Source organism: Cupressus sempervirens, chromosome 4, assembly GCF_028749045.1.
Source record: "Cupressus sempervirens isolate cs-2001-9-10 chromosome 4, ASM2874904v1, whole genome shotgun sequence".
In the NCBI taxonomy this organism is placed as follows: Eukaryota; Viridiplantae; Streptophyta; class Pinopsida; order Cupressales; family Cupressaceae; genus Cupressus; species Cupressus sempervirens.
In genome coordinates, this window is record NC_143121.1 from 78293127 (window position 1) to 78314534 (window position 21408).

Below are 21408 nucleotides of genomic sequence, written 5' to 3' on the forward strand. Positions count from 1 at the left end.
TTTAAAAACAGATATCCCAGATGTGTGCGCACAGGACATTCGTTTCAGAATCATATTCCAGTATTTTTCATACCCGGAAATGCACAGAAAAGTAACACGATTCAGCAACTTAGAGATTTTTGCTAGTATGATTAGTTCATTTAGCACTCCATAATTCAGTAAGAGAATATTTATATAATTTTGTTACACAGCTACCTTACGTACTGATAGTCTTATTGCAATCCTTCAATTTCATTTTCTCTCACCTCAGGCTACTAAAATGTTGTGGCTACAATGACCACCTTTAATGCAACATGTGCTTTGAGCGATTTCTTTCTCCTATGTCAATGTTGTTTACAATTGTAGGTGCAAGGTCATCACCAATATTGACCTTCCTGACTAATGCAACTTTGAATGTAGGGGTGAACATCCACCTCATCACAAGATATGACTTCCAAACACTGTTCTTCACATCCCCCAAAGGTGACAGTTAAGATACAATCCAAACAACAATTATTTTTAAGAACTTCAAACATCATTTTTCCTCCTCAAACTCAGCTATATAAATCATTGGATCACTTACATTAAAACCCTTAGAATGGTCCAGAATGCCAAACCCCAAAAATGGCTGACCACAAATAAGGTAGTTTTGTTAGAAACAAAGTAGGCACAGCTCTAGTCCAATATTGAAGTCATGACCAATACCATATATGTGACTGACCCAAATACTAAAAATCGAGTACATTGGAAACATACAGCTAACAACAGGTTACATAAAAGTTCCTCAAATCAGTGAGAAAGTATCTCCATAAATAAAAGTCTACGAACTAATCAGTGAAAGGACTCAAGTATCTCCATAAATAAAAGTCTACGAACAGCAATTTACATGAGAAATGCCATAACCAAGCCAGCCATTACTTTGTTAGCTAACACTTGCATATATTCTGCCTGTAAACATATTCTGATTTTGACCATTCTCTTGATATCATTTACATATACAAGCAATGGAGATGCTTATGTGACAACAAACAACAGAATGGGAGGAAAGCTGGAGAGTCAAAATCACCAGTGTAGTCTCCTAATGGCATTTATTTGACCCAATCTTTTATTTCTCTTTCATCTTAAACTTTATTCATTTCCGAAGCTCGTTACTAACCAACATATTCTTAACATTCCAAATTTCTGTACAAGGAAATGATACTCAGCAGACAACTCAAATCAATCCTTCTGAACTTCATAAGCCAGTTGTATTTTCATAATAAAACATATTGGAATCAGAGGGCTTTTCTTTTAGTTTTGCATAGATCTGAAACTCCAAAGAACCCTTCATGGAGGAGGATGTATTGTATCCTACATATGGATCCTATTTTCATTAGAATCTGCCCAGGACATGCATTTGACCTCATCCACATACAAGCCACTGGTACCCATCAGATTTTCTACCATTGTCTCCTTATGGTTTAGCCTCGCATTTGCCACTCCACAACAGTTCAAAGTTGAAAACTTTTGGTCATTCATCTTAAAGAGATTAACCAAAGAGATAACTGACATGATTGTGTTTGTTGACAAATGATGCTAATGTAATTTGAAGGTAATAATTAAAAGAGAGAAAAACCCAACAAGTAAAAGACATTAGAAAAACTATGCACTGATAGGCATCACTAACCCAATAGGCTCTGTCCATCAATCATAATACCTGTTATATTTAAAATGGACAATCAAAAATAGTTCTTCGGTATATGAAAATATAGACAATTGATGGCTATTACCACTGCCTACACAAAAATCATAGCAACCTGGAGATGCAAGGATATGCTTACTGATACGCTATTCAGAATCAGTTTAAGCGTGTAAAAGACTACAGATACAGCTACATTGTATATAAAATGCTCACCTCAATATGTGGCTACAAATATGGAGATGGTTCTCCATACCTGTACTGTTGTTCCTAGAGACTGGGCAAAATACTAACCCATATCCACAAGATTGGTGTAATACCCAATCTGAAACTTCCATCTACTATGTACTCAAACCAATATCTGAAACCCAATAATATTGAAACGCCAAAGCTACAGATTCATTATAAAATGATTCTCTTAAGATAATTCCATAAGAATAACACTTCACATTTGCACTTGCAACACTGGTTCTGCACTAATAGATGACATGACTGGCAAGTCATTTACGCCAAGCCTAGCTGTCAAGCTCTCCACTGGAATTTTGACTGCATCCTTACGATTACCAATATCAGCAAGAAGCCTACTGATGCAGTACACTCCACCTGCAACTGCTGTTATACCAGGTATGCTGGTTGTCAAAAAGCGCAAAGGGGATGAAAAGACTGCAGCAACAGCAGCAAGGACTGATGCTGCTTGACAACCAACATTTAGTCCGTCCATTACAAGCAAACCAGTTTTGCAGTAAACAGCAAAATCTTCACAGTTGTTCTTAAAGACATTGCAGTATCCAAATCCATTTTCAAGCAAATTTGTTGCCCTATGCAACACTGTCTCAGGTGGGTCTGACTCTGCGAGTGTGCATGTCCCTCCTCAAGCTTTGGCAAGAAAGAAGCCTGGGTTGACTCCATACTCAAAACGGTAGAATGCTCCTCCATCAAGAAAACAGTCAAGGCAAGAGCAAATTACTCCATCGATATCTTGCTGATGTCTGCACGCCTCACATGCTTTAGTAGTCTTAGAATAGCCTGAGCTTATCAAAAGCAGATCAAGCAATGCATTCTCTTCTGATTCAGCTTTTCCTCTGGTAAAATGAGTGACCTTGTTGTCTCCAACATAAATGCCTGCAATGCATGCAGAATTTCAAGTATAAACTAAATAGAAGAAAGAAACCAGGCACAGTGCAGAGAAACATGACAATATGACTAATTACATTTATCTGTACCAACAAAAAGATGGCTAGCTTGTCATTTTCAAAAGAGAATTCAGCGAGTTTAAGAAACGCAATGATAACAAAAGCAATACAATTGTAGACATGAATATCCACAGCCCACATAGATAAAAAAAAATTATGTTTCTGAAAATACTGTGAGAATTTTTGCATCAGACCAGAACAATTATATGATGCTGAGAACAATACCAATGTTCAGAGTCCACACAATTTCTAAAATATTTAAACAATAAGGGAGTATTGTATACAGAAACAATAAACTACGTATGTGTAAATTTATACCATATATACAATGGTCAAAACCCTATACCCCTCCCCAAAGTAACCCCATGAACTGTACGAGACATTTCAGGTTTGTGGACAAGGGTAGGATATTTACCCAGCCCGTCCACCTTTTTTCAAAATTTTATGAACATCCCCAGGACATTAAATAGATTTCAGGGTACATTAGGGAACAGCTAACCATCCCTGACACATACAAATTTCACCCATTTTCCCTGAGGGTAGCTAGCCATCCCTAACACACCAAGGCGAGTTTTAGTTACTTCTTTATAAAAAACCTTACAAACTTCAAAGCCAAGCCCACCAACATGTGGTGTAGGAAGCAGTATAGTAGGCAGTAAAGAAGGCTATATCATCTGCCAATCTCATCTCCCCGAAAAAGTCCCAGGAAAGCTATCCAAGAGTTTAGAAGGGCCATTCTCCTGGGAAAGGAAGGCTGTTGTAGGTCAGTAATAAATCATTAGTATATTTAATGCTAAAAGTTGTTAGTAAGGAAGTTGGGGTAGTTTTTTGTAGCGAAGGGATGTGTCTATTAGTTTACTTAACCAACAGGAATAATATATAAAGCCTGATCCACGTAATGAAAGGATAGATTTGTATGGACTATTTTGAAATAAATAGAAGAAATTGTTTCCTTCGCATCGCATGGTACTATGGTATTATATTTCTATATTGCAGTTAATTCATATTGTTGATATAGTAGGTAGAAGTATTGGTTAAGACGGTAGCTTAGAACCAATCTACATTATTGGCGTCATTGCCTATTTTCAAACCTAGAGGTCTTGTGATTATAACTTCACGGCAATGGAGGCGATGGAGTGATGAGTCACCCATTCCTACAGCAAGTACTAGCCACAGCCAGTGCATTGAGGAGGACAAAACAACAAGGGAGGATCAAGTTTTACAAGATCTGTTGCAGATGTCAGAAATTTCAGTTGATCAATACATGCCAAAGGAAGCTAGGGAGAGAGAGTGGTTCTGCAAAGCATGGTACATGACGAACTTTTAGTCTCATCATTAGTGTACGATCTCCGTGGACAAATAGCTATCTACTGGCAAGGAACCTAATACAGTTGGAGGAACAATGTGCCAAAGTGCAACTTGAACAGCAGAGGCAACAAGTGCTCCAAAAATTGGCCGAAAGGAACCAACGAGAGGCACAGAAGCGAGACACTTCATGACGTAGAACGCCCAGCCAACAAAACAATTAATGGCCCTAATCCCAAATAAAGACCCAAGGTAATTAGTAGAAGAAGAAACTGAGGGAGAAGTTGCATTACGGTGGACCTTACACATCAGAGAGCACAAGGAGAGGCATCGCCATCTAAGCGGACTTAGTTAGCCAAAATGGAGTAAACTAAAGGAACCAACCCACTTTGAATCGGAGGCAGAGAACCTGATTGAAACTACCATAACAGGAATAGAAAACTTGGTTGTTTCCGAAGAACTAGAAACAAGGGTTGAGTGGACAATCCTGAAAACACCAGCACAAAGAGAGTATTGGGCAAGCCATGAAGGAAGCTCTAACTGGAGGGAATAAGAGGTACAAGGGAAAGGAGGAGAAGTAACCTTGCATACGATAAACACACAAGGTAGTAGTCGGTGTACTAGGATGGCCAAAATGACAGAGAAATGAAAACTTTCGAGATTCATAGGCGATGGGTCAAATGACCTAACACATCACTTCAAGACATGCATAACTATATGGAAAGCAAATGGAGACAATGACCAAGATAAGTGGTTGAGAGCATTTTCGGCCACTCTAAGGGGGATTGTCATCAATCGGCATACGGAGTTGGAGGTTGCCAAGAAAAAGCCATGGAAGAATCTCTGAACACCCTTTAAACAAGAGTTTAGATTATAACTAGATGATGATGAAATAGTAACCAAAATATATAATACCGAATAAGGAAAGAATGAATCAGTACGAATCTACAGTTGGAGACTAAAGAAACTAATAGAAAAATTTAAGAATCGACCAACACCATCGCTACGACGAAACATGATGGTGGTACCACCATCCTCCTACACAAATGCCTACACACATACCATGGACATTGAAAGTGAAAACAAGACTTCAAAAGAAAAAAAACATGGGAGCGATAGTGACAGTACAGAAGGAGAGAGTGGAGAAGAATCCAAGACAATACGAGCATTAAGAAGAGATATGATGTGAATGATGAAGGAGATGGTCGTCAAGAAAGAAGGAACAAAAGAAGTGTAAATGTTCTTGGATCTCTAATAGAGAACAGAGTATAGATTTTCTCAATCACTAATAATTCAAATCTGATATGTATGTATATATAATACAGTTCTAATCTAGTAGACTGTATATTTATATATATATATATATATATCTGTCTGTATAGATTTACTATCTTCAAATGTATTCAAATTGCATATATTTATTACTGCCAAATCAGTAAGTACAAATCGTTGTTGATGGAAGGAATATTACCAATGTTATTGATATCCTTCCTCAAGCGGCGATCTTGTATTAATATAAGTTCATGTCGTCTTAGGGACATGACTCTACGTGGCCAATGGCTACAGGCCACGTAGAGTCATGTCCCTACATGGACCATAATACATGCTCAACTCTTCAATACATGTGTTGTCGGTTCAATATATTTCGAGCCTGATGAATATGGAAGGAAATTGATAGACTTGAAAGATTATTACATATATATATACACATACACACATATACACACACACACACACACACACACATATATATATATGTAAGCTTCTGAGATACAAATATGATTAAGTATATAAATAATATCAGAATTACATAAGAGTGATTATGAATGTATATATATATATATACATACACACACACACACACACTTATGAGAGAATCACACATTCATATACTAAACATAATTGTACTTTACTTCTACTAAAGCTACACTTTAACACTCCCTCTTAGCAAGGGAGAAGTGAGATACCAAAGTTTCTCATATTCTCTTGATATGTGCACTGGTATCAACATCATTGATACGTATCAAGAGAATAGATTATCCGATTCCCAGCACTTCAGGACTACAACTTAATGTAATCTATCAGATAATAAAAATCACAATGTCATGAACTCTATCATGGCAAGTATTATGATCTTCGGCTCTCCAGGACAACTTAATGAAGTTTGATCATAATACGTTTGTTATCAAGACTTCTAGTTATTTGGAACAACAACAACATAATCTTGTCATAATAATAGGTCTACCACTTGTAAGATTGTCACCCTACAATGGTAACTTTTTGTTTATATATATCAATGAAAGATCGTCACCTTTCATTACATATTAGATGCAACTATAAGATAACAGCATTTTAATCAATAATAAATATACACAAATATTTCAAAAGAAAACTGAAACCTGATTTCAGTGTTTACAATCATATTTAATCATACCAAATTTACCTCTAAAATATACCAATCTAGGCTTGGATAGAGGTTTCGTAAGTACATAAATTGTCTATTCATTTGTACTTATGTATTCTAGCTTGAGAACATCTCGATCTACCATATCTCTAATTTAATGATAAGGTATTTCGATATACTTAGATTGATTGTGAAAAAATGGATTCACTGATAGCTTGATGCAGCTTTGATTATCACAATGGATGATTGTAGGCTTCAAGGGTTTTCCGAACAATCCAACTAGCAATTTTTTTAACCATACTACTTCTCTGGCTCTCATGGAAGAAGCTATGTATTCTACTTCAATGGAGCTTAAGACGACTAATGATTGTTTTCTGCTAAACCAAGAGATCATTGTTGAATCAAGACTGAAACAACATCCTATAGTACTCTTACGATCAGTAAGGCTGCCTACCCAATCAAAATCTGAATATCCATGAAGATTAATTTCAACTTGATCATATTTGAGGCCCATACCAATTGTACCATGTAAGTATCGTAAAATGTGCTTGGCTGTCATGAGATGGATCTTCTTCAACTCACACATGAATTGACTTAAGGCATTAGTTGCATAACAAGTATCAGGACAAGTGTTTAGCAAGTACATCAGTGTTTCGATAATTTGCCAGCAATAAGTAGGATCAATAGGTTCAGATTCAAAAATCCATCATTCTTCAGTTTGAGTAGATTTACTTCCATAGGAGTAGTTAAGGATTTGCAGTCCATCATCCCTAACTTAGTTAGAATGTCAACAATATATTTTCCTTGATTTAGAAAGATGTAGTTCTTATTTTGCCATACTTCAAGCCTAGAAAGTAATGAAGAAGTCCTAGATCTTTCATGTCGAATTTTGTTGCCAGATCCTGTTTGCATTTTGCTATAAGATGATCTTCGCCTGTTATTAGTAAATCATCAACATACAGTACAAGAATAATCATATCACCATCAACTATTTTGAAATATATATTAGCATCAGCTTCACTTTTGGAATATCCTAATTTTGAAAGGTAGTTGTCTATGCTTTTGTACCATGCCCTGTAGGCTTGTTTACGACCATATAGTACTCTCTTCAGTTTACATACATAAGAATTTTTTTCATGGGTAACAAATCCTTCAGTTTGTTTGATGTATACTTCTTCAATTATAAACCATTTAGGAATGTAGTTTTAACATCTATTTGATGTATCTTCCACCCTTCAGACGTTGCAATGGCTATGATGGTTCTGACAAAGTATAACGGGCGACTAGAGAAAAAGTTTCTTCATAATCTATTCCTTCTTTTGTGAAAATCCACGAGCTACAAATCTAGCTTTCTATTTTTCAATACTACCATCTAGTGCATGCTTGATTTTGAATAGTCATTTAGAAGAGACAACTAATTTATCTTTGGATCTAGGTACAACATCTCACACATCATTTTTTAGTATGGATTGATATTCTTCAATCATTTCATCTTTCCAAGGTTGACATGATAATGCTTCTTCGACATTTATAGGTTTTGTTTTAATGAGTTCAAAAAATTGTGCTACATAGCATGAATGGTTCCTTGTTCTCTTGTTTTCTCTGACTACTTCATCAGGTTCTATCTGATTTTCTTCTATCATTTTTCTTGCCCAAAGTGGTCTCCTTTTATTGTTAGGGTTTTCAGTATTTTCTATATTAGGACTTGGAGGTGCAAGACTTCCAATATCAATCTCCCTCTCATTCTCTACTGGAGAATTCTCATCTACTTTAGTAGTTGGTTCTGAATATGATTCATCAATGTTCATAAAGAGGTTAAAAGCAATGTCTTCTTCAAATTTTACATCTCTACTGATTTCAATAGTTCTTTGTCCAGGGAAGTAAATCCTGTAACCTTTGGATGATTCATTGTATTTGACAAATATGTCTGTCTTTCTTGATGGTTCTAGTTTAGGATGTGAATATATACAAGGCACCCAAATATTCTTAGATGACTTAAGTCTGGTTTGTTGTCGGTAAATACTTCTTCAAGAGTTGTACTTTCCAATATTGAATAAGGACATCTATTTTGGATGTAAACTGTAGTGTTAGAAGCTTCAACCTAGAAAGAGGTGTGAAGGTTTTGATCATGCATCATAGCTTTGGCAGATTCAATAATAGATCTATTTTTCCTTTCTACGACTTCATTATTTTGAGGATTATAAGGTACAGAAAACTCCCTCTTAATCCCAATAAAGATGCAAATATCTTTAAAATTTTCTGAAATGTACTCACCCCCATTGTCTAATCTTAGGCTTTTGATTTTCTTTCCAGTTTGGTTTTCAACTAGTGCTTTAAGTTCTTTGAATTTGGATAACACATTGATTGATTCTTTAAGTTTAAGGAAGTAAATCCAAGCTCCCTATAAAAGTCATCTATAAAAATTACATAGTATAGACATCCACTTAGAGAAGGTACAGACATTGGACCACACAAGTCTGAATGAATGAGTTCTAGTACATATTTGGATTTGTGATCACTTTTGGGAAAGGACCTTTTTTGTGTTTTTACCTAAGGCACATCCTTTGCAAATGCCAGAATGATCAAGTTTTAAACTAGGTAATCGGGTTACCATTTTTTCTATGGATGATAAGGCACAAAAATGAACGGGACCTAGTCCTCTATGCCAAATTTCATTAGAATTTGAGATTTCATAATTTAGGGCTAGATTTTGATGGTTACAAAATTTGTACAAACTTCCATCTCTAAATCTAATGGATATAGCGTTCTTAATGTTGGAGTTCTTTGGCCAGGATAGTACTTGATCCTCTTGGGATGTGATTCAATACCCTTAGTCTGCAAGGCCAGAGATAGAGACCAAAAAAAATTTTACACCAGGTACAAACAAAACATTCTTTAGTTGAAGAGTGATACCTAATTTTAGTAGTATTGAACACGATCCAATACCTTTTACCGGATGTGTAGAATTATCCCCAATAGTCACTTGTTCAAACGAGTATCCTTCAAAGCTTTCAAATTTGTCTCTAAAACCTATGATATGACGAGATGCTCCACTATCTATTATCCATCTATTTTTGTTGGAGTTTAGTTCACTTGAGAGTGCTAAGTAAAATGCAAAGTTTTAATCCTTTTCATCTTTGACTTCTGCTAGTGCTGCTTGAATTTTCTTCCGTTCCAGACAGATGTTTTAAGTATGACCAAATTTGTCACATTTGAAGCATTGTACTTTTGACCAATCTCTTTTCTTGTATGTTTTGTTAAATTCTTTTCTTTTTCATTTGAATTTACCTTTCGTTCCTTTATTGTTGGTATTGACTTGAAGAGCTTGAATATCTCCCTCTTGATTTAAACTGATTTCTATTGAGATTAATCTTGACTCTTCTTGAGTACATTCGTTTTTAAGTTGCTCAAATTTTGGAACTTCAAGTCAAGAGCTTAGTCCACAAATAAAAGTTTCCCAAGATAAGGGTAACAATCCTTTAGTGCGGTAATACAAAGTTCTTTGTCATCCACTTGATTTCCAATAGTCGCAAGTTGATCTTTTAATTCTGAGATTCTTCGAAAATAAGATGTAATCGACTCTCCATTGATCATTTCGATGTATAGTAGTTGTTGCTTCAATATCAACAATCTACTAGTGTAATTGATTTCGAATGTATTTTTAATAGTGCAAAACATCTCATAAGCTATTTTTAGGCTTGATATTGATGGGAGAATGTGATCTTTGACAGAATCTATAACGATCTTCGTAGCTTTATTATTATGTCTTTTCCAGGTTGTTTTGTCTAGACCATTCTCTAGCATAGACTTATCTTTCTCTATGTATCTTTCTAATTCCATTTCTCGTAGAATGATCATTACTCATATTTTCCATGATGCAAAGTTGGAGGCCCTTTCAAGTCTGTCTTCCAATCTTACGTGATTCACCATAGTTTTAGATTGAAGATAGTTTAATAGATTTAAAACTGTATGACTCACTGAAATTCTCTATCAGTGTGGCTCTAATACCATGTAAATGTTCTTGGATCTCTGATAGAGAACAGAGTATTGATTTTATCAATCACTAATAATTCAGATCTGATATGTATGTATGTATAAATAATACAGTTCTAATCTAGTAGACTGTATATATATATCTGACTGTATAGATTTACTATCTTCAAATGTATTCAGATTACATATATTTAGCATTGCCAAATGAGTGAGTTTATCACTGCCAAATCAGTAAGTACAGATCACTGCTGATGAAAGGAATATTACCGATGTTATTGATATCCTTCCTCAGCCGGTGATCTTGTATTAATATTGGCCACGTAGGGTCATGTCCCTACGTGGGCCATAATACATGGTCAACTCTTCAATACATATGCAATTGGCTCACACAATGTATTTCAAGCCCGATGAATATGGAAGGAAATTGATAGACTTTAAAGATTATTATTATTATACATATATATGTATATGTATAAATAGGTATAAGCTTCTGAGATATACAGATATAATTAAGTATATAAATGATATCAGAATTACATGAGAGTGATTATATATATAATATCAGACATTCATATACGAACAATAATTGTACTTAACTTCTACTGAAGCTACACTTTAACAAGAAGGAAAGGAACTTTGGTGTACTAATTGCCAAATGGAGGGTCACACAAACGCCAACTTTGTCCAAAGAAGGCATTTTGCAACATATGCCAAGTACTAGGACATTCCATTAAGGAATGCCACTATAACCTAAAGGCAAGAAGTGCCCTTTTATTTTTCACCCAAGGTGAATAAGCCACGCCCCCTCCACACCATAAAGAAATACAAGCATGGAGGCATTGCCAGGAGGGTATCACAAAATTCAGCAGGGAAGTAATAATAACAGCAATACTAATACGCCACAAAGCCACATACAGTACGAAGCTCAGGGACGCCCCATGATTCAATGTCAAACATTTAACGAAAGGGTTTATTTTGCACACAACTGCCAAAATGGAGTAAAAATTTGAGAGATGTGATGCAAATGGTGTGGACAGGGCAATCATGAAGATGCAAACTGTCCCAGAAAAAAGTTGTAAACATGATTGATATTTTAGAACCAAGGAGGGAAGTCTTGGCCATTACAAGGACACGAGCTAGAAAACTCACATATCTAGGTGCAAGTACAAAGGATGAGAAACTAAAGGAAGCAAGAAAAGACATCCTAGAGACCACAAAAAAAGGACAGGCCAGTAGCACCAACCCATTCCCTGTAAATCAACATCAGAACCCAACATTATTCAACAAATGTTGCAAGCTTCCATACCGGTGAGGGTAGCAGATTTGCTAGAAACTATACCACAATTGAAGGTTGCTATTACAAAAGGAGAAAGTAATCAAGAGGAGAAACCAAAGAAAGGAGAAAAAGACATGAGTGCTCTATTCACAATAGTAGTAGGAAGGACACCTGCAATTGTGGAAATGGAAATAATGGACTACAAATTAATAAACACTATCATGGACAAAGGATCTGGTGTAAATATCTTTCCTAAAGAAACTTGCAAAGCCTTGGGGAGACCAACCCTTTGGCCACCTACATTCCAACTAGTAGGAGAAGACGTACACAAAATCAAGCCCATTGGAAAATTGATGGGACTAAAAGTGGTGATTGGTACGCAACAATTCTCCCTGGATTTTTTTAGTTATTGCTTTAGAAAAGAAAGAGTATGATGCACTTTTAGGGAGAGGTTGGTTTATTACAACTAAGGCTAATCATAATTGGAAAAAGAATACTCTTCCCATTGAAGCAAGAGAACAGAAATATGTAATTGATCTTTGAAACCAGACAGTGAGCCAAGAGGTAGTATCAAATTCAGAAGAAGAGGGTGAAGAATGGAACAAAGGTGTAGTAGTAGAACTTGTTGAAGAGGGCATACATGTTATGATTAGGGAACTGCTGTTGATGCGAGTTTTGTATCACTTACATAACATATTAGTAATTGGATATCCGATATGGAGTATCAAACATACAATTGCTCTCTTGAAAAGTTATTGCTCATGGGATATGAGAATAACTCCAATGTTCCTTACACTTGTGGATACTCGCTCAATTTTATCGATGTGATTCGTTGGTAATCACGTAGGTGGCCTTACGCAAATTGTTGAGGATGACTTGGACTTTGGTGGGATGATGGAGATGATGGTTCGATATGAAGGCTAGATGACGATGGGAAAGTGATGGTGGTGGAGGGTGAATGGTTCTTGCAACTGGTGTTTCTAACTCTCTTCTCCTAAATTCTAAGTCCTAAATCACTTGTTATACTACTCCTATTCCTATGGATGGAAGGCTAGTAAATGGACTGGGATCGAACCTAATGAAAGTTAACTAGTGGCCTCACTTCCACAAGTGCAATGGTTCAAAGGAAAAATGAACTAGTTTGCCACACAAGGCTTCCCAACAAGCCACTAGGATGCTAGTGGTCTAGTATTGATCTCTATTAAACACCTACTAATGCTACCATACAACTATCCATCTACTTTACTCTTTCTTAGAAACTTGAAATGAAATTTGCTTCAATAACTTGAAAAGAAATCTACTCTAACTTATTGGAAGTAGAAACCATGCAATAATACCAAAGGCCCTTAATCACCATGCAAGTCACAACAATGAGAAAGAAATAGCGAATTTTGGTATTATCTTATGCACCAATTTTCTTTGACCATTACAAGTGAGAGCAAATGGCCTTATATAGAGGCCAAAATGTACAACCGACAACAGAGATAAAGAGGCAAAACCGACAATCCAGATTGAATCCTAGAAACCCTAATTAGGGTTGAGTAGACGCCACCTCGCCAATAGACCAATGAAAAAAGTGGAAAAGTAGCAACCAATGAGAAGGCACCAAAATGGCAGCCAAACAAAAAAAAGACACTTGTCCTATCCTAGAATAAAGGGAAATTGTCACTTGGACTTACACAAATGATCTTCTAATATAAATCTCCCTTTTTCTTTCATTCTTTTAGCTAAGGCAATGAACTTAGCTAACCTTTCATTAACATCTTCCATGGGAGGGCAAGGTGTATACTTCTTCTTGAGTTCAACTGATTTCACCATGTTGCTTGTTGCTTGCTGCTTGTAGTGTCTTCTCATGATCTTTCTCATATTCCTTTACGAATCCAATGAAAGCATTTAGGGAAGAAAGGGTGTTCAAATGTTTCTTCTTGATGACACCCTTTCCTAGCTCATCCAATCTCGATCGAAGTCTTGTCTCATTGATATCCTCTTCTCTAATGTTTTCAAAATCAAGTGCCATCCAAACGTAGCTCATCATGGTTGAAATGGAAGTGTCGACGGTTGGGTTGTGTTGTGCAACTGCTTCACGTATCTCTTCAAGTATTCTCAATCTAGTAGTCAAGGCGACAAACCAAGATTCGACCGTACCCAATCCTCTCTCATCAACCAACTTGGCCCTCTGCAAATATGCCTCCAGTAGCCCAATGAACGCCTGTAGCCTGGGAATAGCTAAATCTTTGATGGGAAGGAAATCTTTCCACTCTTCTTCAAATAATCTGAACTTGTCTTTAATAGTCACTAATGACTGGAATGCCGAGATGAAAGAAGGCAAGAAATTTCGCCCATCTTGGATTGTATTATGGATCCAATCCCTAACTTCATGTAGCTGAGTTGATACCTCTTCAAGGTTGCTCCCGCTATCTTGAGGAAGGGCTGCCTAATACAACTGCTGGATGGGCTGGCAATCTCTCCAGTATTTGTTTTCGGCCTCCAACTTTTCAATCCTTTCACTTGCCTTCCTCAACCTTTCTCTGATTGAAGCTATACCCTCTTGAATCTCTTCACATTCCATATCATTCATGTTTCTTCCCAAGTTGTGTTCCACTATCTCATATTCCTGGGCCACAATCTCATCCACTACCTTATTGACTGTTGGTATGGTAATCTGAACCTTTCGATGACCATCATTGTTGCTCCTGATTACCTTTGCCACCGTCTTTGCCATTTGTTTCTGGTTCTCACTATCACTCTTTTCTATTAATCCTTGGATGTCTTCTGTTGTTCGAGTAGTTACCACCTCGCCTCTTGGCATAAGCATTCGCCGTAACCATAGTGGTGTGGTGCATCTCCCCCAATCTAGATTCAATTCGACTGACAAAGCATCACCAATGACCTCAGATGCCTGACTTACCACCTCGATGTCAATTGGACCATCTTCTTCTCCACTAGTTACTGCCATATCATCTCCTTGTTGGTTTTCTGAGAGAGGAGAGTACTCAGTGCTCTCACTGTAACCACTTGACTCTGAATCAGAGCTCACCTCTACTGCGGCCCCTTTATCACTTGATTTGACCTCTTGGCTTCTAGCCTCAATTATGCTCTCTCTTGATGGAACGGTATGTTGTCTCTTGGCTGAAAGTTCCGGATGTCCTTTGCTCTTCTCAACCTCCAAAGCCCTTTTCTTATCTCTGGTTGTTTCCTGTCGCCAACTACTTCCTTCACCCTTCTGTCCGATTGATTCTGTTGGACCTTCTTTTGGCTTCATCTTTTCATAGGTAAGGGGAATCCTTTGTCTTTGTAGCTCCCTTAGTCTTTCGTTATACCACGACTCAGTATGCAAATCTACTGCCGTTATAACTACCTCCAAGGAAGGATCCTGATGGTCATCCCAATCCACTAGATTCAATTCTGTTCCTTCTACCATATCATAATCTTCTCTTAGCACGCTCTCATCATCTTCCAATTGATCAGGAATATCAAGGCCTCTCCACTTGATATCTCTCATCATGTTCACGGACAATCTTGAGAAAGCTAGCTTTCTCACATGAAAGTCATCTTTGGCGTTGCCTCAAAAGTCCTCTATATTGGGAACATGCCTAAATTCATTTCCATGGGATACCTTGATATGACCATTAGGATCAAACCCTTGCCTCGCTCTCTACCATCCTAGATGATACCATTCCAATTCCTTCTCCGCAGCTGCAAAGGCGGCCCGATTGGGGCAACTATCACTGCCAATTGCGAGTGAGAAGGTAATGCCTGTTCTACCTTTGTTTCTCATTATTCTATCATAGTACTCAAGTTGCCTAGCCAATTTCATCAAAACTACCTTGTCAGGGGGGTATCTTGGAAGAGTCTTGGGACAAATTGTACTCCTTGCTACTCTAATGTAGGTGAATTGCAGAAATTGGATGAACCAACTTCCAAACTTCTTTATCTTTGCCTCTACTTCTGATGAAAGTCTCTTAGTAAGTGTCCCCTGTAATACCCTTACTGTCTTCATGGAAAAGGCGTCACAAAATATCTTGTAATCCTTGTTATTGTGCAAATGAAGCTGTGGATAGCATTTATGCACCAAATATTGCCCCAGCCCATTACCAATTTCTCCTAAGGCCATAAGTCCAGGACTCTTGTACAATCTAGCAATTAGGTAAAACATATAGGATCCCATGTAGAATTGCTTTTGGTTTTGGACGGTTCTAAGTTGCAATTATAGGTTCTCACTTATGATCGTAGCCCAATCAAATCTTCTTTTCCCTTTTTCAATTTCATCAATGAAGTACATCCAATTTTCAAATTGTGTACCTTGAGCTAGGCCCATAATCCGGTTGAGAAGAACAATGAGATCTTCGTATTCTAATTTGAAGTCTGCCAATGTAAGCCTTGATGATCTGTTGACCCCCTTTCTTCCCTCGCGTAGCCAATTCTGCTTTAGATGTGTGAAATAGGCCTCCTAGTTATCCTGAAATGATTCAGCTACTTGATCCATCATCACTACTGTCATGTTCTTGTACTGGGGGATATTAAATGTTTCTTCGATTGCTTGTCCGCCAATATAGGCCAACACTCTCTTCCCTTCATCAAAAATGATGGATCCACTCGCTAGATCAAACCTGGATGCGCATTCCAAAACCAATTCCGGATAGGGCAATGTAGGAGGGAAAGTTATTGTGTGTACAATTCTTCTTTTGTATATCCTTTTTGCTAAGGGGAATTGTCCTTCCTTTAGTCTGTCCTTTACCCATATCATGTCTACTGTACTGATATTGGTGTCGATTATTCGCTTAATTTTCGAGAAGAAAGGTGTTTTGGGCATCATATCCTCTTTGTCTTTCTTAGTGTTTGTCCCCTTAGGATTCTTGCTTGTACTAACATCCTCCATCTCGTCACCCTATTACGGGATGCTAAAGTGGTGGACAATTAGACTAGCAAAACCAAGGGAGGCAATCCTTAGACTAGAACGAAAGAAGGAAGTCAGCTTAAGGACCCCTTTCGACTCTAAATGATTAAAAGTCACCTCTACCAATAGCCGGATCTTTCTTTTGGAATTTAGGATCAGACTTGAGAATTTCAAACCCCTTGCAAAACTTAAGGCTCTAGCTGGAAAAAATCAGAATTTAGTGCTCTTGGAATTGTCCACCATTTGCCCAAAAAATCAGAGCTTTGATCACAATAATCTCCACCAAACAAAATTGCCCAAACTAGGCTAAAAATCGCAGCCTCTCAAAAAAACCAGAATTTTGCCTTCCATAAATTTCAGCTCCCACAAAATTCGGCTCCCACAAAAATTCGCAGCTCTCTAGCAAATATAAAATCAGACCTTGCAAAATCACCTAGCAATGGAAAGTTTCAGATCTGCCCTAGAGAGGATTCCATGCATGAGAATTTTGCGCTAAGAAAATCGCGAAAGGAAGGAGAAGATCTGCCCAAACATGGAAAATTTGCCAAAAATAATGCCAATCTGCCCTCTCAAAAAATTTGCCCAAGGTCTGAAAATCTGCTCCTTTAGAAAATAAGCCAAGCAAGAGAAGAAAGCATGCTCCAAAAAGAATCACCAAGCAAGAGAAGGCTGTGAGGAATGAAGAAAATGGGAGAGGGACAAGCCCTCTTGTACAATTTTCCTTCCACTCCTCCAACTTGGCCACTGGGACCCTGGGAGCAAAAATTAATTAATTAGAGCACGAGACATGGCCCCCAATTAAATGCTTAGATAAAATTTAATTTTGCCAAGACGAAATTTACTTTTTTAAATTGCCAATTAGACCCAAATTGCAAAAGAAATTAAATAATGCCTTGAAGATATTAAATATTTCCATTTAATGAGGATTTAGTAATTAATACATCATTAAAATTGGATTTTGGCTAACCAAAAGCCATTTTTCAAAATTAAATTACCAATTCCATTAAAGGCTTAAAAAAAATTTAAGGCAATTTATTCCATTAAAGCCAATTTTTTGCAAATTTTATCCAAATCGATTATGCTATGCCACTAAAAAAATATTTTTTTTGACAAAAATAAAATTGCTAGAGTCTAAAATCGATTTTGCAATTTAATTTGATCTTCACAAAATTAATTTTGTTCACCGAAAAATTTCAAAATTTTTCAAATAACTCAAATCTAACAAAAATTTATTTTTTGAAAATTATCCAAATTTATACAATCATATTCAAATTTTCAAAAAAGAAAATGTCTGAAAGTACAAAATTTATAATTTTATCCTGCCGAGTGTTGCTTTTTGAAATTTTGTCTGGCCTAAAGGATGAAATTGGTTGTTTTGGAAAATCAAGTTGAAACCAAGTGAAAATAAACCTAGCCCCCTTCCCATTTGGCCTAAAGGTGTCCAAGGCTTAAAGTTCTCAAAATCAAATCAAAATGTTGGACAATCCCAAAATTTGCCAAGGCAATTAAATAAAGGGGGTACCCAAACTTTTGGGGCGATGGTGTGAGAACCTCACAACAACTGCTCAGAAGGCGAAACTAGCGCCCTCAATGGGCTATTTCATTAGCAAATAGAAGACTATGACGTTTACAAATTCATGAAACAGAAACTGAAGTAAATGGATCAAAGCTTAAAATTTATAAAGAAAGAAAATAGGTGTTTCAAGTTAATGTGTTAGAAGTTGGAACAAAAAATGAAGACAATTTTCTAAACCCACAACAACCAGGTAGGAGAGTTGATATTGAAATTTACTTTTAAAAAATAAAGATGAAGAAAAAAGAAAGGATATGAAGAGAAAAAATAAAAGCAATAAAAAAACAACTAAAGATAACCCTAACCCTAAGAAGACATTATAAGGCAATAATAGGTTAGGACAGCTCAAAAGCTCAAACATAAGCAAAAAAAGAGGAAGAGCACAATAGGAGTAAAATCGCACAGGAGAGGAAGGAAACACGTTGAATATCTTTCATACGGCTAGTGGTCGTACGGGACGAAGAAAACTCCATACAACCAGAGGACATACAAGCAATAGGAAGAGGGGAGGTTGCATGACACAAAACCACACTAGTATGTCATGCGTATAAGGAAGCCACTATTACAACCTCCATTGTACGAACAGACAAAAAAACAAATTACCTGTATGTGAAAGAGTGCAAATGGAAAGAAGAGAAACAAATTATTCAAACCACTTTATGACAGCAAAAAAGATTGTACGAGTCGTATGGTTGTGGAGTAATACAAGAGCGGAAGGGATTATGGAGTAATACGAGGGTGAAAGGGAAAGAGACAGGAAAAGGACATGTGATCAAGAATAATTGGACAGAAGAAAACAAAAGAGAAGAAAGAGCAACTATAATACTCCACAATATGGTGAAGAGCAGCATAGGAAATCCTAGCAAAAGCACAGTCACATGCTCACAGGAAGATAGAGGGAGTAATAGGTTATAGGTAAAACACATGGCCTCCATGAAGAGAAAGGGAAAGGAAAAAAGCAATGAAGAAAGAACCACAACAACGAATATCACATTTGAAATCTTTTTTGGAAGTGAATGTCGTGTATGGTGGGAGAAGGGCCAAGATAACCATAAACTATATGTATCAAGGACCTATAAGAAACAGGCGTGTTAAAGGATGCATTGCGAAAAGAAGAGGTAGATAGGATGGAGATGCATCATGGACTTGGCCAAGAGCAAACTCATAACAGGGAGAGAAACCTCTGATATAGCCATATGGATCTTGCTCTTGGTAAATGGACTGAATATGGGAAGGATTTATAATTGGGCCCAATTTCTCTCAAAAAGAACGAAACAATTTCTTGAACTAAGACATAAGACTTTCTACACGTCCCACCATGTCATAGCCATGTTTCTAGAGGCCCTTTGCACATAGGTAACTCCAGAGCATTGGGGGACTTTTTTTTCAACAAAAAGAGTGGAACCCTACCGACTAGCAATTAGTTACGGGCTACACCTTGACACATTCGATGTTAGGAGTGCGGACCCTAGAAAGAAAAGATTAAGGCATGAAGCTTCCATCAATACGTGCAACACGAAGGAAGAGGAAGTAAGCTCAGGTGAAGAAGGGATAGCAACAGAAGGTACAACTTCATGTTCGAAGGAAAATGAAATTTGGCTAGCAAATATCACAAACAACACCCAGAGATGTCATATTTCTACCAATTGAAGGATCCCTACCAAGAGTCATACCAAAACAGGGAATTGAATTCAATAGAGAAAAGGCAATCCAAGGCACAGCAGGGATATACCGTACAAACGTGAGGCAACAAGGTAGTCATATGCCATACATGGGTGACCGTAGGACGGAGGGTCAAGGGATTATTCGTATGGGAGTGGTGGGAGGTAACACCATAAGGAAGAAGACGGTGCAAGAGGCATCCGCACGGAAGAAGAGGATCCCCATATAGCAAGAACAAGAGAAGGCATCCGTATGGAATTAGAAGATGATAACCATATGACAGCGGTAGGAAATGATTCTCGTATGGCAGCAATGGAAGAAGACAGCCCTTGGAGGATGTAAAGCATGTACTAGTAGAAGCTGTCCAGAAGATACAGGATGGATCTGGCAAGACAGTGAGAAGACAGGCATTCTTCAATTGGGGAGCCAAAAGTATAACATTCACTGCGTCTCAACTTTCATCAGTAGTACAATTAGTCCCCACTGAGAAGATGCCACATGCAAAGGTGGTCAATATCAAATCACACAAAAAGGCACCTCACACCATCAGGACCACCACTCCATAGGGAATAGAAATGGCTCAATCGATTGCTCTAGTGGTCACCCCTACACTTTCTGAAATTAGTAGAATGGTGACACTAAAAAAACACCAATCATCAAGAGAATAGCACTGGATAAGGAGGGGAGGATAGTATGATGGAGGAAGCAAACAAGCTTTTGGAAGAAATTCATATGGAAGTAAAAGAAGTAATCCCACCCTTACTTACTATGATGAGAATAAAAGACGCATGGGTGGAGCAAAAGGGTGAGCAAACCTAAGGGGAAGATAGAATGAAAGTAGAAAGCAAACACCCTGAAGGCGTGGAAGGAGGAATGACAGAAGTGGGGAACTATCATTCAAAGATAGAGCATAGAGATTCCTAGTAGAAGTAAATGTCATAACACAGACTACCTAAGATATAATTAAAAGGGAAAAGAAGTCAAACATAGGAGCAATAGTCAAGGCAGCAGAGTCATTACTAAAATTTATGCGAAACGGATGCTATGAGGAATTGAGCACACTTCTTGGAGGATGTGCTAGAAAGGAGGAACTAGAGAAATGGAAGACATCCCACATAGTACAAACATACACAAGGCACCCACCCCTCACACATATATTAGCGTAGATGAAGGGTACATTTAGAACCACTTTCATGGAGCTACAACAGGCCAAAAGGGAGGTAGCAAGGATTTAAGGAGAATGAGCTCTTTTGGGGACAAAAATACAAAAATTAGAAACAAAGTGGAAATTAGAGATAGTTGCACAAGAAGAAAAACTAGCCACAACAGAGAAAGATAGGATAGAAACTTTGAGGTTACTACAGATAGCATGGGAAGTAACTAGCCGCAAAAAGGGACCCGAGACTTTTGAGATAGCAGCCATGCACCACCATTCTAGGGGCATCCTC

The 21408-nt window shown here is 37.4% G+C and overlaps 1 protein-coding gene across 1 annotated transcript in view; it reads right to left on the reverse strand.

Moving 5' to 3' along the window:
• Positions 1–1641: 1641 nt before the first annotated feature.
• LOC149560019 (protein LEAD-SENSITIVE 1-like) overlaps positions 1642–21408 on the reverse strand; it is an 84564-nt gene continuing 64797 nt past the window's right edge. Inside the window, exon 2 of the mRNA XM_089824414.1 lies at positions 1642–2779. Within this exon, the coding sequence (XP_089680540.1) occupies positions 2529–2779 (251 nt within the window). The 3' untranslated portion in view covers positions 1642–2528. The remainder of the gene's footprint in view (positions 2780–21408) is intronic.